Source organism: Teleopsis dalmanni, chromosome 1 (genome assembly GCF_002237135.1).
Source record: "Teleopsis dalmanni isolate 2A chromosome 1, ASM223713v2, whole genome shotgun sequence".
NCBI classification, from domain to species: domain Eukaryota; kingdom Metazoa; phylum Arthropoda; class Insecta; order Diptera; family Diopsidae; genus Teleopsis; species Teleopsis dalmanni.
The window spans coordinates 114,813,214-114,831,480 of record NC_051846.1 but is presented as its reverse complement, the minus strand read 5'-3'; the positions used below and the strand labels follow the sequence as shown (position 1 = coordinate 114,831,480).

Below are 18,267 nucleotides of genomic sequence, written 5' to 3'. Positions count from 1 at the left end.
TATTGTTCGGTGAGGACACCCTGTATGGAAAGCAGTGAATGGTGTGGTCAATTTTGTCAAAAGTGGAGCGGAGTCAGTTTTGTCAACAAACTAAACTAATGAAGGCAACCTCCTTGTTTCATGAAAAATTGTATAAAAATTTTTAATTAGAGTTTTTTAAAAAATCTATTTTTTTCGTTTTTGGAAGTAGCTATATGAATTTGATATGTATGAAAGCATCTGAGAACAGGACCACAAGAAAGTAGAAGAATTATAAAATAATTTAGAAAGTAATAGTCTATAAATGACTTTTTTATTAAATGATTCTACAAAATTAAAATCTAAGGCGTTCACGTTATTGTGGTCTGATGAAAAATATTGTTCACAAAGCTAATCCAATTCCTTCAAAAATACCCGTATAAGAAATTAATAAAAAAAATGTTCATACAATGAAAAAAATTGTCAATAATACATCCTTCTGGTTGCGCTAACTATTTACTGCTGCACTGTCAACAAAAAAAAAACAAAAAGATATTAAGAGAATGGTTTCTAGAAACTCAGGTTTTCAAGCCGAGAAAACTGCAAATGTTTCTAAATGATTCTAAGTGTTGAAAACTCATCGAGTTCGATTCGAGAGTGGATTTAAATTTAAACTTAAACTACTCACCAAAAACATTCAAAATTTTGAATTATATAATAATGAATAATAATGATACCGTACTTAGTTAGTATCGTGTTCCACGCTATTTGAAAAACTTAAAACTGTTTAAATGCAACAACAACGTCAAATGGGAAATTGGATTAAATTGGATTTATCGCAAATCGTATGCGTCCCACACAACCGTAAGCGAGAACTCAATACTTGTCGCAAATATATCTGAATTGTACCCAGGACTTGAAAAACGTATAAGGGTCTTTAAATTTATTTTTAATTATTACAATTTGACATTTCGATACCGAAGACATAAACGAGTGTACTTGATTTACATAGGAGTGAAATTGACACGAGAAATGATTACATAAACAATAAATAATAAATAAAATATATAATGTTGATACGAGTATATCAACCCATAATCAGTAAATTCTATTTTCACTCCATAGATTTTATATATTCAAAACAAATGTCAAACAAATGGATTTGTTCGTAAATTAGTCTCTGGGTAATCATACGTTTGCTGTAGCAATTTTATATGAAATTAAGTTGTAGGTAGGAACTTAAAGCTGATCATTTCCAATTGGGAAGTTCAAAATGTTTTTTGAGCTATTGAATGTTCTTAATTATTCTTGAATAGTTTTATTTCCATTGGAGAAGGTAATACAATTTTTATTGGACATTTTTCAATTGAAAATAAGGCTGAAAAGTATTCCTTTCCAAATTTTTCACGATGCTTAAGGGTGGCTTTTGATTTTGAACGTCCTTCACTGTTTACTATAATTGAATCTCTATTTCTATCCTTTAGTCGTAGCCGACGCAGCTAACATAATCTCACTTAACTCGTAAACAACCTTTATAACGTAATTACACTAACGACAAATGCGATTACCCAACTCGTATGAGTGACTTATGTGAATCCAGCATCCCTTAAATCGTAAATGCCCACCGCTAAAGGACACATGCATAGTACAAAATGATGTGTTGAGGGTATTGGAAAGTTTTGCTGGATTACAGCCTTTGACTGTAAATTACACTAATGTGCCACTTGTGGCTTTTGTGCTAGTTTATTTAATAACAAATGAAGTCTTGTGACTGTTAATAAATTCTAAAGCTAGCTTTGGCTGGACTGTTCGATTGTTAGCTTTTACCAGCGAATGATTGATGCAGATTTACTCTTTAACATACATATTTTCGTAGTATGTATGCCCTAATCATGATACTATGTGAACCCTTTCTGTTCCCATACCATATCCAGCATGTTGTTAAGTACTTCTTGATGAAGTGGTTGATAAATTTGTTGATTATTCTTGTATGTTCGTGGGGTCGTTTCGCGCTGTATGCTCGTGTTACTCTTGATATTTAGATGGTTAAGATTTTTCAATTTTATTTTATATTTGAAATGATGGAGAGAAATGCAATATTTAAAGATTTGCTCTGCGTAAAATCAATTAAGTTTTTTTTGTTGATTTTGCTTTCAAATTTCATTTTAGGAAAAGAAATTAATTCTATTTTCCTGGTATCAAATCAGTTTAGTAAAAATTTCAAAATATTTCCATAGTGTTTTAAATTATAGAAATTTTCACTCCTCCCACAATTGATGATTTGTTTATATTTAACTAATCTTCACACTGAACTGCACTCTAGTAAAAATATATATAGAATATCTAATATTAAAATAATGATAAAATTTTCATAGAAGTTCGTTAGATACCCACAGATGAAACAAAATATATTTGTAGGCTAAAGGCAAGTCACTAACAAACCGCTAATACAGGAGGATATTACCCTTGCTTTTTATAATTTTTTATCATATGTAAGAATTCCGTAACCTTAATTCTTAGAAATAGAATCGTTATGAATTAAGTAATTTTTGATCACTTTTTGAACAATATGTACAATAATTTTTTAAAAACTAATTATTTTCGTAATTATTTTTCTCCAGTTATTATATTTTACAAATACTTTTAAAAAACGGATACCTATATTTTGTGATGCTGAATTTTTTATGGTTTCAATCATAATATCTTAAATACGGAATAACGATTAAGTTAATTTTTCTAAAATTTTTGCATACTTTTTATTAGATTTCTATTTTCCCAATTCGGCAATTAGTAATTTCTTATATTTCTCACAGAAATCACAGTATTTCACAAAATAATTTAAAAACACTCAAAAAAAAATTTGAAAAACAAATATCGAAATTTGAATATAGAGAACTTACTTATATATATAAAACAATGACTTTTATTTTATAAACTTATTTTGATTTTATAACTTTTTTAAATTTAATTTAATTTAAATTCTTGTGTAAAATTATTTTTTCTTATCTATGTTAAAAACTTTTGTTCAAAAATATTTAAATCACTGAGCACTGGAATCACAACCTATGCCGATGACAGATAAGAATCAAATGAAATAAATTTTAAAATTATAATAACCGTAAAACTGTAAAACTGTTAGCCAAACCACCAAGGAACGCATCCGTGAGTTCTGACAACCCACAAAAGTGTTAAACTGAAACGACTCCACAGTGCGATTTTGATGCCAGGGAAAAGCACACGTTGCATCAAAGGGCAAGGAAACCAGAACGGGTACAAACCACCCTACTAAAAAAAGCTCAACAACCAAAACATGAGCAACAAACGAAACAACTGTACAAACAGGACGTTAACTTAAGCAACATTGCAGAATGACGACAACCAATTGTTCTTTGCTGCAGCATCACTGAATCCAGCAACAATTAAACAAAGCTTCAATCTACCGCCAAAAACACAACAAAATTTACTTCGATGAAGTTGTTGCGAGAGGCAAAAGCGGGTAGGAACGCAAAAGCACGGTTTTTGCTGTTTGTTTAGGTGTTGTTAGCATCACATCCGGCTTCTTCCTTAATGGGAGATTTTGTCACACAGATTTTAAACTAGTGACGTTTACATCAAGATGAGTAGTGTCAATGCTAACTTCACAGCATTGTTGATGCAACATGCTGAAGAGACTTTGTGTCTGTATTACTGCTTCAAATATTATTCGAGCCGTCCGAAGCTTCAAGCATTTTGATGTTCAAATGTGTTTGTGCTCCAGTCATAAAAATCCGAACACTATATGGCTGTCAAGCATTTGTTGTTATATGCATTTGTATAGAAAGAAATTAATACCTTCAAGCATTTGGTCGAAATACCTGAACTGCTCGACCAACATAATATGTGGGTATATAGGATTAGGGGTAGGTAGGTTAGGAACAGGTAACGTTCATGTGACCATATCTTTTTTGTGTGAAATTATTTTTATTGATTCAAATTACAAGAATTTGTCGAAATAATCAAAATTTCAAAATCCACTCATTCTAGCTCGATGTAGCCATCTTTTGCCTTGATTATGGCCTTCACACGGTTAAAAAGAGTTGCATACTTCACGAATGTGAGCCATGGCTTTCTTCAGCGCATCTATACTGGCATATTTTTTAGTTCTCACCTTGCTCTCCAAAATGGCCTAAATGGATTTGTATCTGGCAAATTGTGTGAACGAAATGAAATGTGGAACATGATGTTTTAACCATTCTTGGTTCACACAAGCTTTATGAGACGGTGCTGATTCTTGTTGGAACGTCCATGTTCTACGACCGAAATGTTTGCGTGCCCATGGCTCTAAAGCAACTTCCAAAGCATTGGAGAGCATCCATTTGCGGTCACAGCTGCCCATACCATTACTTGCAATGGAAAATTACTTCGGGTTGCATTGCGTTCAGTTAAGTAAACACGATAATTTTGAGAGTTTATGAACTGTTCTTTAACAATAAATGTTTATAAAATAAACCAAACACATTTTACAAAACTATTGATATAAACTAAAAATCAATTTTGAACTATACCTATACCCATTTAAATACAAGAACATATTAAATTAAATAAATCGTCTTTGATTTAAGGTTTTGGTTGATTTAAGGTTTTGGGTAAAATTTTTTAGCTCTCAGTGTCGTTTCTTGGATTATTGAATCAGCGCATGAGTTCACAGAAGATATATGGAAACACCCTGTATGGAAAGCGGTGAATTTTGTCAAAATTATTTTTATTTTATGAATATTATATTTGAAAATTGTATCTGCATTTTCAGAATTCATACCAAAAATTTTGAAATTGTAGCGGCTATATACCATATACCATGATGTGCAGATTTTTGAACCGGTAACCGTTAATTTTTACCGTTAATCTGTCGATATTCAGTATTAAATAATGTAACAATTGGAGCTCATTTAATTGATTTCAGTGAGAAACGAAATAGAGTTATCCTTTTGTAATTAATGAAAGTTGCAATAACTGTGCAATTTTATTAAAATAAATAAGATTTTTAATATATGTTTCTGTGATGCTTTTAAAGAGGATAGAGCCCAGCAGTACTTTAAGAAAATATATTCAGAGGATAATTATGCGTGTTGCAACATCTTTTTATGAGTTTTTTCAATACAAAATGAAATAACAATAGAGGAGTGCTGAGGAGCTGAGGAGCTGAAGGCAACATGCCTGGTGGTATCAAATTTAATATTTCACTTCGGAGTAAAAAAGGCTGAAATTGTGCTTAAATTGTAGAAGTGGCGGAAAATGTGTTGCTGAAACGACATCAATTGTTCGCATATGACGTTTCCGTTTAGCGCCTGCATGCATATTCCTTTCATTTATTAAAAATGCTTCGCTTATCGTGGATGGGATAGGGGAAGAGAGGATTGTTTATTCATTGTAAAGGCATGTTTTAGTTTAGTTTATAGTTTTATTTGCATTTTTTCCTCTTCCAAGGATTTCCTCGTTCTTTTCCATGTTTTGTTTTCACACGGCAAATCGCTTAATTTTACAATGAGGCATCATATCCTCATAGCCATACTCACATGCATTCTACAGCTAGAATACGGGAGTGTTCAAATCTCGTTTTGGAGGAGAGTCGGTGGTGCGGGTGCAAATCCCAGCGACTAACATAAAAAGGCGCCAACGCTTACATTCGCCATCATGAAGCACGTTTACTATTATCCTTTTTATTCGTTTGAAATAAATACGTTTCAATTTCGCTTCATTTTTTATACTTTTCCCTATGTACCATATCTTGTGTTTTTGTATTTTTTGGTTTTGGTTTCTGCTTCTACTTTTTTCTAGTCACATTTTATTATACTTTGTTTATAATGTGGCACTCACAATTTTCCTCCGCATGTTTTTGGATTACTGTTTACTCTTTGGATTCGGTTGGTATGGAAATACAAAATACATTTTACATTTTCTTGTTTTACAATTGCTTGTATGTACCAACTTCTTCTCCTCTACTTCACCCTCCGTTGCTCTTCTCGTTACTTTCACATTTGCATTGTTAAATTTTTTTATTCTTTCCTCATTTTTTGAATCATTTGTTCATCATTTGTGTGCATCCATTTCCGCACCGCAAAAGCAACAGTAAATCCTTCCAACCACTTACATACTTCGCTCTACCATATTACATCCATTCCAGCACTTGATTGAATTGTGTGAGATATGGAGCTTTTATTGCCGTTGTTAATATTGTTGATATTGTTGTTGTTGCTGCTGCTGTTGTTGTCTTCATCATAGGAAAACAATTGTAATGCATGTGCTTCCTTTCAGCATTCTTTGTATTTTATTTTAATTTCGTTATATGAATTGAAATTTTTTCCTCCACAGGATTGCCATCAATCCCGAAATCAGCGCCATAACAACTCATATTTTTGCATAATTCTTTTTGTCTGCAATTAATTTTACAAAATGCTTTTTATTGAATTAAATATTTATTAAGGGTTTATTTTCAACATTGTTGCTTTACAACAATATAAACTATTACTTGTTATTAAATAGATTCAACAACCTATAAAACATACAAGTCTATGAAAGTGAGTACAATAATTTAAAAAGGTCTGCAACAAGCATTTCTGTTCTGCAAAATCAAAATTCCCATTGGTTTAACATATATGGGACCCTTGTCCCACATATGGTCCTAATGAATCGTGAATTATATATAGCCATCCCACATCTGTTTTTATATAATGAGGGAACAAAATTCAAATGATTTATATAATCAAAACAAGTCATATATGGAATCAAAGTGCATATTGCTACTACGCTTTTTCTACTACTGACAAAATATCCATTGCGAGATATACACAACAATTGCAACAACTGATTTAATATTCTCATATATGTATATGCGTACACCCAGGTTCAATTTATCTTAGCCACAAAAAACTAGACGAAATACATTCTGCTCACAATCTTCCAAACAAAACATAAATACATCAAATTACCTTTTGTGTTTAAGGTGGTTAACAGATTCTCTTAGCTTATTTATATATTAGATAAAGATGGCCATCAAATGATTAACCACTTCATAAGGCATATATGCCCTATTTCGTAACATATGGTACTAGATAATATTTTGATTTGCAAGGAAGTCGACGAATTTCATAAAAAATTGAAAATAAATTTAATGAAAAAAATTTTAAATTAAATAAAATTAAAAGTAAAAGGACGTTTAATTCAAATGTATAAAGTCCTGATTTTGTCGAATAAATCCAGATGATCCAATTAGACCTGTGAAGCGGTAAGTATAGCAAAGAAGTACGATCAGTAGAGTGCGAAAGCTGGAGGCGTTTTAAAAACATAATTGGTCAAAAAACAATTTAACAGACAGTCGAAAAAAAATAATTAAATAAATTAAAATAAAAATGGTTCGAATCAAGTGATTGAGTTCAAATTCGTTATTAGACAAAGCAATAAAAAAACCAATTTCCGCCACCAAGCAACTTCAAATTAAAGTTACCACGTCGAAAATATAATATGAAAGTTAAAAACATAATATTACAATATTTGTTATTAATTCTTTTTATTCCGTTTACGAATTTATCCTTACCTCCAACTGCCTGAGACGGTTACTGAAACGTTATTCGTGTCGATTTGTCAATTACAGGTTTCAAGGCTTCTATAAAATGCTTAGCAAGTTATCCCATTTTCAGTCGCCTATGTGCAAATACTCGTATGTTAACAGACACTTCACGAATCCAATTTTAGAGCATTTCCCACATGAGACTTCCAATTCAGTTGCTGTTTGTCAATTCTCAAACACTCAAAAATGTGAAACTAAGAAATCGTTTAGATGAATCAAACATGGAGAGCGCACTTGGCCGACTAATCCGCTTAAAAACACTTTTTAAATGGATTTTGTCTTTTCATGCATACATTTTTGTTAGGATGCAAATGTTTATTTTCCCATGAAAATGTTATTATTTGATTTTCCATACAAATTTCCAGATTTTACATTTGGCTTTCTTGACAATCAAATCTTTCACACAAAAAGTTATATACAAACATTTTATTTCATTTTCATTATACCATATACATGTGGTGCATATGGAGAACAAGTGAGGACGTGGGAGGCGTGCAGTGTTGCTACCTTACAATTTATTTTACTTCTGTTTTTTTTTAAAATAAACATGCTATTCTTAACATGTTATTTGCAATAAATGAAAATCCCACATATACATCGGTCTTAACTTCCAACAAGATCATTTGATTGGATAACAGGATGTATGGGTATGACTTAACTAATTCGCCTATGCGGTTTTCTTTATTTCTTAAATGATCTAATATGGTATTAAACACCACTGAAAGTTTGTATAGCATTGGCCACTTGTGGAAACATACGATTAGTAACCGTTTCTAACTTGACAGACACAAATTCTAAACCTGACACTTGCAGTCCAATAAATTAAACGGACTTTACAATACTCGAAACAGCGTCGTATGGTCAGCCAAATGACAATAAATTACCTAAAACTACTGTTCGGAAAAATTTTCAATAATTAATTAAAACTGTATTGCTGTTGCCCGCGATTTTTAGTCCTTAAACACTAATTTACACTGTTACGAAATTCAGGAAATATTGCAGCTAATGGCATTTTTCCGAACATACAGAGAGGCTTGTGTCTGCTGTTGTTCATTTTATAAACACCAACCTGATATGTCTTTATATTTCATTACATTCATATATAAATGGGGTAACTAAGTCGGTCACACTTCTTTTGCTGACTGGTACAAACACGAAGTATCGAATTATGGAGTTGGAAATTCTTATATGAAAATCATAAATAACAAATCTAGGTGCCATCTAGTGCAATTTCAGTCGTTTATTGAATCAATCTAAAAGTTGAACCTTTCCAGGCTTTTGCATCCAGTTTGCGTCGTTTTTTTTTAGGTATGTGGTAGGTAATTTCTTCACAAAATTGCGTAGATTATTTATATTCGCCAGTTGTCCATACCACAACTCATATTGTGTCTTCTCGTTCACCGTACGATTTAATACGTAAACTGCGGTATATCCACTGCCTCAGCTCAAAATTTCAAATTCATGTCATTAGTTTAAATCATTATGCGCCCTAGCTCCATTACCATTCGCACCTCACGTTCAGGCACAGCCATTCTGCTGCGGAGTGTACGGCTTTACACCGAATTGCGCAAATATTTTAAACAATTTATCATTAATAAATTCCAAATCATTATCCGCCCGCATGCGCTTTATATTTGAATTTCAAGAAATAAACAAAACGAAAATGAGAATAGTCTATAATACCAGGCACCACCAATAGATTTTTCTTGTAATGGACCATACACATCTGCGAAACACAGTTCCTCGCAGCTTGACGACCTTACTTGACGTGATTTAAAACTGCTTCTATGCTGCTTACCTAAAATGCATTCCTCGCATGTAAATTCCTTATCCACAAAGTCAATATTGTTCTTATTTAGAATTTTATTCACATGTGATGCATTTTGGTGACTCATTCCTTTGCAAAGGTAAGTTCTTGGCGACTTCTACATTTAACATGTCTAGTGCCTTCGTTGACGAAAATAAATTATATTGGATGCCTGGAGTACATTTTTCAATACTTCCTGCACCCATTTGTGATATCACTAGCCAAAACGACAATATCTTCTTTTTCTGCCGCTTTAATAGCACGTCCATAGCCAACCTTACCTACATCAGTAGTTTCTGAAATGTTCAAACCACTCCTGTATATGACAGATATGATCTGTTGCTCCTAAATCAAGAAGCCAATTGTTTCCACTGCAACACATTTTAAAGCTTTATAGCTTCTACAGAAATTCGCGTTTGGCTCAGCCTTTTTAATTTGTAGACAATTTCGCTTAAAATGGCCTTTGTCACCACACTTCCTTAAACACCCTTAACTCCTGGTAGTTGTTTTTACGGTTTTATTTTGTTCCCCTTTGGTTGCTGGTCGGTATTGCCGTTTTGCCAAGAGAGCTTCGGTTTTATTTTCTCCTGAGCACCCATTCTTATTTCTTCTGCCATAAGCCGAGCTCGCAAGATATTTAGATTCTGGTCCTCAGCTCTTATCGATTCCAATGCGCTATAAAAATGATTGTATTCTGCTGGTAGAAACATTAAAGCCTTTGTAATTATCATCGAATCAGAAATACTTTCACCTTGATGGCGAAGATGCTGCACTATTTCCATTAGTTTAGATAATATTTCTACTGCAAAAATAACACGTTGGATCTTGACATTTGTTCCTACGCACTTTTTAGTGCATACCACATTTATTTTGCAGTCACATAATAAAGTATTTGCAACAAAAGTTGTTTACCCAGTGACGTGCATAACGTGCGACGAGCCCTTGCATCAACTTTCTGCCATAATAATTTTTTATCCTTCTGCGGTAGTTCGCTCCCAGTCAACCCGGCAAAATATGGAATTTCCATGCAAGCCATTTCGGACTGTCAATTAGTTTTTTAATTCTCATTTCACCTTCCGATGCCATTGTTTCAGTACAAAACACTTTCCAAAAACTTTAACCAAAAAAGGCGGGACACTTTACTAAGAAAAGCACATGAGAAAAGAAAAAAACTAAACGGGAGTATATACCATTTTATAGTTGACGGCTGAAGTGCCAAAAACCTTGCGATCTTTGGACTTCTTAGTTACATTATGCAATATTTCAACAACAAAAATAAATAATACATTATTACAGATAGGTTTTAAACCAATCTGATCTCTGAAAAATACTAATTTTTCTATTAGGTAACCAAGACGGTCACAAAAGATTCTTTTGATCGCAGGGAGAAACATTGTATTGTTACGATGGTTATAGACCGTAATGGTTTTTGATATTTCGAGCTGTGAAGTCGGAATTTCTCAAATGAAAATCACGAACAACAAATATAGGTGCCATCTAGTGCAATTTCAGTCGTTTGTAGAATCATTCTAAAAGTTGTATATTTTGTGTTTAGAACTGATTGAATCTGACATTGCACTATCAACACACAATACTAATAAATTTGTAGGGACCTTCAAACATTTTAATTAATCTTGTAAGATGAGAGGATCCAAACACATGTTTTCTCAAAGCTAGCAATTATCAAAAACATAGAAATATAAAGACATGTAATTTGCCTCTGTTAAAAAAATATGAATTCTGAAAAGGTCTCGCAATGCGGTAAACATGTCTGTTCAAACGTATAAAAAATCGAAGTTATTATTTTATGTATGATCAATGCTATTTTGTTAGTGAAATCAGCGATCAAACCAATAGCGAACATGTTGTATTTTGCTTGGACAAAATCATATAGAGAAAACTCTTATATCAGAGCAAATGCACACATATCTTCTAGTTCATGCTAAGTAAGTTTCTTGGTAAATTTTTTCTACTCTTTTTATTGCACACTTACTAAATATGTATATGCATGGGTAGGTGAGACAATATTTTTGAATGTGATGCTTGGATTTTGTTTTTGTGGTTTTTTTCTTCTTAAAATATATGACTGGCTTCCTGTGCATGAAATACACAAGTCTTCCAAATTATTTAAAATTTGAATTTTGCTGAAATTTTATACTGGCTTCATACTAATATATGATGTTTGCCTATGACATGATGGAAAACACCGGAGTAAGGCAACCGCAGTTATTATTAGTGTAAATGCTCTTAATATGTTTGGTTGTGAAGATTGTGCTATGCCTCACAGTAGCAACAATTTCATGAAGAATATTCATATAAACCATATTATATAATAATTGATTATGTTTTATATATTAAGTTTTTACTATTATTTTCTTATATCAAATAATAATATGGAATAGAATTATAAACTAACAAAATTAACTAGAACTATTAACTAAATTTATTTACATATTATTTATTTCTATTTAAAATAAAATTATTTATATAAGGGTGAATAATATTATTCATTATTAAATTTGCTAATTATTCATAAATATTATTAGACTAATATTTTTACATAAATTTAAATTTTTTAAATTTATTTTTAAATTTTGCATTATCTTGGCTTTTTAGTAGCCACTTTGAGTTCTTATATAATAGAACTTTTATTATAAAGTCCAACAAAATTTTGCGATGGCTCCCGCACATCGGCTCCACAAACCAATTGTCACTATATACATTTTTTTCATTTCTTTTTTTATGCTGTTTATTATAACTTTTTTAATTGTAAAAATTTAAATTTATGTAAAAATATTAGTCTAATATTTATGAATGATTAGAAAATTTAACAATGAATAATATTATTCACCTTTATATAAATAATTTTATTTTAAATAGAAATAAGTAATATGTAAATAAATTTAGTTAATAGTTCTAGTTAATTTTGTTAGTTTATAATTTTATTCCATATTATTATTTGATATAAGAAAATAATAATAAAAACTTTATATATAAAACATAATCAATTATTGTTTAATCAATTATTGTGTTTATGAATATTCTTCATGAAATCGTTGCTACTGTATGTCATAGTACAGTCAAAAACATAGAAATATTTCTATGTTTTTGGTATCAACATACACTTTCCTGCACTTACACAAAGACTTGTGTCTCCTGTTGTTCAGTATATAAATATCAGCCGAACATGACCTTAAATTTCGTTACATTCATATAAAAATGGGGTAACTTAGTCGGTCAAACAAGGTTCGTTTGCTGGCTGTTACGATGTTTGTATTCTTACGATGGTTATTGACCGTAATAGATAGAAATTCTTATTTGAAAATCACCGGCAACAAGTATAGATGCCATCTATTGCAGTTTTCGTCGTTTGTGGAATCAATCTAATAGTTGAACATTCCATATTGTATATTTTGGGTTTAGAACTAAATAAAACTGACTTTTTCCCAAATTTCGTCACATTCATATGGGGTAGCCAAGTCGGTCACAAAAGGTTCTTGTGATCGCTGGGACAAACATTATATTGTTACGATGGTTATAGCCCGAAATATCGAGCTGTAGAGTTCGAAATTCTATTATGAAACTCACGAACAACAAGTATAGATGCCATCTAGTGCAATTTTATTCGTTTGTGGAATCAATCAAAAAGTTCAACATCCCGTATTGTACATTTAGGGGCACCTCCAAACATTTTAACAAACTTATAAAAGCAAGAGTTTCAAACTCATGTTTTCTCTGAGCATTTTTCTGTACTTACAGCCATAAAATGATAACATACTTCAATGTGTTTTGTTCTTTTGTGAAATTCAGGATTTCTTACTAGTCAAATTGCACTTTGGCTATCAACGCAGAACTCCAAACGCTCTGAGTTTCCAAGATCAGACCAAAAACGCTTAAGCCTTTGTTGCGCTAGCTAACGATAACGCACAAAGATTGCATTGTTACGATGGGTATAGACCGAAATAATCTTCGAAATATCGAGCTGTGAAGTTAAAAATTTTTATAAGATTATAACAAACAACAAAAATAGAAGTCATATATTTCAGTCGTTTGTGGAATCATTCTAAAAGTTGTATATTTTGGGTTTAGAACTGATTGAAACTGACATTGCAGTATCAACATACAATACTAATAAATTTGTGGGGACCTTAAAATATTTTAATTAATCCTATAAGATGAGAGGATCCAAACACATGTTTTCTCAGTGCCAATAATTGTATACCATATGAAGTTGCTCAGCTTATAAACACCATCCTGACATGTCCTTAAATTTCATTACATTCATATATAAATGGGATAACTTAGTCGGTCAAACAAGGTACTTTTGCTGGCTGTTACGATGTTTGTATTCTTACGATGGTTATTGACCGTAATAGGCAGAAATTCTTATTTGAAAATCACCAACAACAAGTATAGGTGCCATCTAGTGCAATTTCAGTCGTTTATAGAATCACTCTAGAAGTAGTACATTCCATATTGAAAATTTAGGGTTTAGAACTGAATAAAACTGGCAGTGCAGTATCAACATACATTTTCGTGTACAAGTCTGTATACACTTGTGTCTATTGTTGTTCAGTATATATATATCAACCGAATATGTCCCAAAATTTCGTAACATTCATATACAAATGGGGTAACTAAGTCGGTCAAACAAGGTTCTTCTGCTGGCTGTTACGATGTTTGTATTCTTACGATGGTTATTGACCGTAATAGATAGAAATCCTTATTTGAAAATCACCAACAACAAGTATAGGCGCCATCTAGTGCAATTTCAGTCGTTTGTGGAATCAATCTAAAAGTTGAACATTCCATATTATACTGTTTAGAACTGAATATAACAGTATCAACATACAATACTGATAAATTTGTGGGAACCTCTAAATATTTTAATCAAACTCATGTTTACTCTGGGTATTTTTCAGTACGTACAAACAGACTTGCGTCTGCTGTGGTTCAGTTTATAAACACCAACTTGAAATGTCCTTAAATTTCGTTACATTCATATGTATATAAATGGAGAAACTAAGTCAGTCACAAAAGGTTCTTTTGCTGTGAAGATAGGCACCATCTAGTGCAATTTCCGTCGTTTGTGGAATCAATTTAATAGTTGAACATTCCATATTGTATATTTTGGGTTTAGAACTGAATAAAACTGACATTTTCTCAAATTTCGTCATATTCATATGGGGTAACCAAATCGGTCACAAAAGGTTCTTGTGATCGCTGGAACAAACATTGTATTATTACGATGGTTATAGACCGTAATAGTTTTCGAAATATTGAGCTGTGAAGTTGGAAATTCTTATTTAAAAACCACGGACAACAAATATAGGTACCATCAGTGCAATTTCAGTCGCTTGTGGAATAAATCCAAAAGTTGTACATTCCATATAAGAACTGAATAAAACTGACATTGCAGAATCAACATACAATACTTTTAAATGTGTGGGACCTCTAAACATTTTAATCAAACTTATAAAAGCAGGTGATCTAAACTTATGTTTTCTCTGAGTATTTTTCTGTACGTACAGACAGACTTGTGTCTTCTGTTGACCTAGGCTTTATAGCTAGTGATAAATTAATATTTTATTAGTTGCGGAGTTTTCCTTCACGGCAAAATGTGTTACTTGGCTGGATAGTAATAGGAAAAATAAATGACGAGAATTGGCTCCACAGACCCAGACTTGCAGCATGCATATTGTAAAAACAAAAATCTTCGCAAAATGGTATACTTATTCGTACTCATGCCAACCAATTCCGTACCCGAAAAGATCAAGAAAATGAGTTATCATCAGACATACTTACTTCCGAAGCTATCGTAAATGGAAAGTGCTTAGCTGATGCTTTTGGACTCTCCGAACCACCATCTAATGATTTGCAACGCGACTCTGTATTGGTCGAAGTAACTAACGAAAGCATTGTTGCAACACCCATTTCCAGCTCAATCATCAAACGAAGTATCCGAAATTGCGCCACCAAAACCTGAATGGCGCAGTGAGTAAGTTGGTCGTATGTTCGACCAAGGCTTACTAGAAATCATATTGACCGATTTAGATAATAGAACTACCGCAACCCTAGAATAGGAATGTCACATGACATTTCTTAGAATGGCAATTGAATTTGAGTTAGAATCTATAATAAAGACACACACAGGAAGAATTGCTCGAATCGCGTTTTGTGAACAATGCGCAACAAATCAATTTGGATCGTTTTGTAGTGAAACTACCTTTAAATCAAAATCCAGCAAATCTTGGAGAATCTGATCAAATAGCGATAAACGGATTAAATGCTAAAGTCGGTTTTATTTTTTTAAGAATATCAACTTTTATCTATACCGTTAATATTTTATTTATTTTTCTACGTATTTCGGCAAATTCGCTTTTGCCTTCATAACGAGAATTCCTTATATTATGCGCTTGAAAAGACTGCCTGGCATGAGACTGTCTGGCAGTAATACGTAGACTTCATGAGAGAATATGAAAACATGGGTCACATGGAAAAGATTGATATTGAGGGAAGTACATCTCATTATCTGATCCCACATCATACTACAAATTCAATACTACATACTACATCATACAAATTCAATATGAGTTCTTTTCTAATCTACTTTGTTTCAGATGTCAAAGGTTCGTGTTCTGCACAGACATTATTGCATGGAAAGAATCGTCACATAAACTGTTGAATATCCACTCGGAGCTTCAGCGATTCAAAATGATTTCTATGTTGACGATTGTCTCAGCGGATTAGACAAATCCAATATTGTGTTAAAGATAAAACGTCAACTTAATTATTTGTTGAAATCCTTATTGTTGATGGTTCTTAAGATCAACCAGCAATCAAAAATTCGGGGTTAGTGTGGCAACTTTATCTCAGGGAACCAAGCAATTACAAACAAATGCAAAAGATCAAATTCTAGATAGAAATGGAAATAAATTAATAGAATTGTTCAATGTTCTAGGGTCCACAGTAATAAATGACAGAATATGTGGCGTTTTGACTTGAAATTTCTCAAAATTGTACCACACGATTTATTACGTTTTTTTTTGCAATCTTTATTTTCATTATAAATTGAAAACACCGCATCAGATTTCTTTTTGTTGTATACCAATCGAAAGACTTTTCAAAACTCTGTAAGAGTAATGACTTTTATTTTAGTTTAATTTTTTATATTAACAAAATATCATTTTTAAAAAATTTGGTGTTAGTATAGCCCTGTGTTTTCCAACGTTGCTAACTTGGCACAAGCGTTTACATTTTGTTTCATATGTCAAATATGTCAAATTTTGATAATTTTCAATTTTACATTCTTCATTTTCGCAACATTGAGTTTTGTTTACTATATTTTTAATTAAGTTAAAAAGCACGGAAGCTATTGGTATAGTTAATAAAATTTACTTAGTAAGTTAAGCAGTGGCGCCGAATTTAATTTCTGTTTAAAACATTAAACATATTATAAAAAAAGATAATGTAAAAACTATTTAATAGTAGGGAATGCGTGTTGTTGCATTCAAAATTTTAAATAATAATCACTTTCTACCTCGTATATTAATGGCATTTGAGTAGTTTTCAAAGTATATTTCACTTTGCTCACTTGTACTTAATGAGTGTCCCCATAAGTACGGACACACACCTACTGCAGCGATTGTGTTCATTCATTATTATATATGGCATCACTTATATTAGTAGAAATAAATTTGTTAAAAACTGTTGACTGACATTCATAAAATTTTAATATGGCATCACTAACAAAAGAAAAGCGAGCAATTTCAGTGGCTTGTCACAGCTTTATCGTAAAAAATTGGGTAACTGTTTCTTCGTAAGTAAATTAAAGTATTTAAAATGAGTCGAAGACGTGCACATGATGGAGAAGAAGAGGGTTACGGTAGGTTTAAATATTGTGGTACAAATTTGTTGGCTAATTTTCTTTTGTACTAGAACACCGGAATCGTAAACGACGCCGCGTATCTGAAAATCAGGAAATAGAAGACCGATTAGAATCGTTGATATTGCGTGTTGGAGAGCGCACAACCTCTTCGGTTGAATCAAATTTAGAAGGTCTTGTGTCAGTGCTAGAAGCTGATTTGGGCACTTTTAGGATAAAAATTTTACGTATATTGTCTGATTGTGCTGTAAAAATGCCTGAAAAATGTACCATATACACAACGTTAGTAGGCCTCCTCAATGCCAAAAACTACAAATTCGGTGGAGAATTTGTAGATCACATGGTTAAAACTTTTAAGGAGTCTCTAAAACTATGTCGTTGGGACTCTGCTAGATATTCTTTAAGATTTCTGGCAGACTTGGTTAATTGTCATGTGATATCAGCTCAAAGTTTAATACAAATTCTTGATACAATGATTGATGTCTCCAATGAAGATGCTGCACCGCAAGTACGTCGCGATTGGTTTGTGTTTGCAGTGCTTTCTACTCTACCTTGGGTAGGAAGGGATCTATATGAAAAAAAAGAATCTTCGTTAGAAGCATTGCTTTTACGTATTGAAGTGTATCTCAACAAACGTTCAAAGAAACATCATAATGCGCTACGTGTATGGTCAGTAGACACTCCCCATCCACAAGAGGAGTATTTGGATTGTCTTTGGGCACAAATACGTAAATTACGTCAAGATAACTGGGCCGAAAAACATATACCTCGTCCTTACTTAAGTTTCGATTCAATTTTGTGTGAAGCATTGCAACACAATTTGCCGCAAATAATTCCACCTCCACATCATGAATCATATAGATACCCTATGCCGACAGTAGTTTATCGCATGTTTGACTACACTGACTGCCCAGATGGACCTAATTTACCAGGGTCGCATTCTATTGAACGATTTTTAATTGAGGAACATCTGCATCATATAATAGAAACTTACCATATCGAACGAAAAGACTG

At 32.3% G+C, this 18,267-nt stretch overlaps 1 protein-coding gene across 1 annotated transcript in view; it reads left to right on the top strand.

Moving 5' to 3' along the window:
* Positions 1-17,210: 17,210 nt before the first annotated feature.
* LOC119665630 (nuclear cap-binding protein subunit 1-like) overlaps positions 17,211-18,267 on the top strand; it is a 1,169-nt gene continuing 112 nt past the window's right edge. The window contains exons 1-2 of the mRNA XM_038074858.1: positions 17,211-17,253; positions 17,307-18,186. Coding sequence (XP_037930786.1) covers positions 17,211-17,253; positions 17,307-18,186 — 923 coding nt within the window. The remainder of the gene's footprint in view (positions 17,254-17,306; positions 18,187-18,267) is intronic.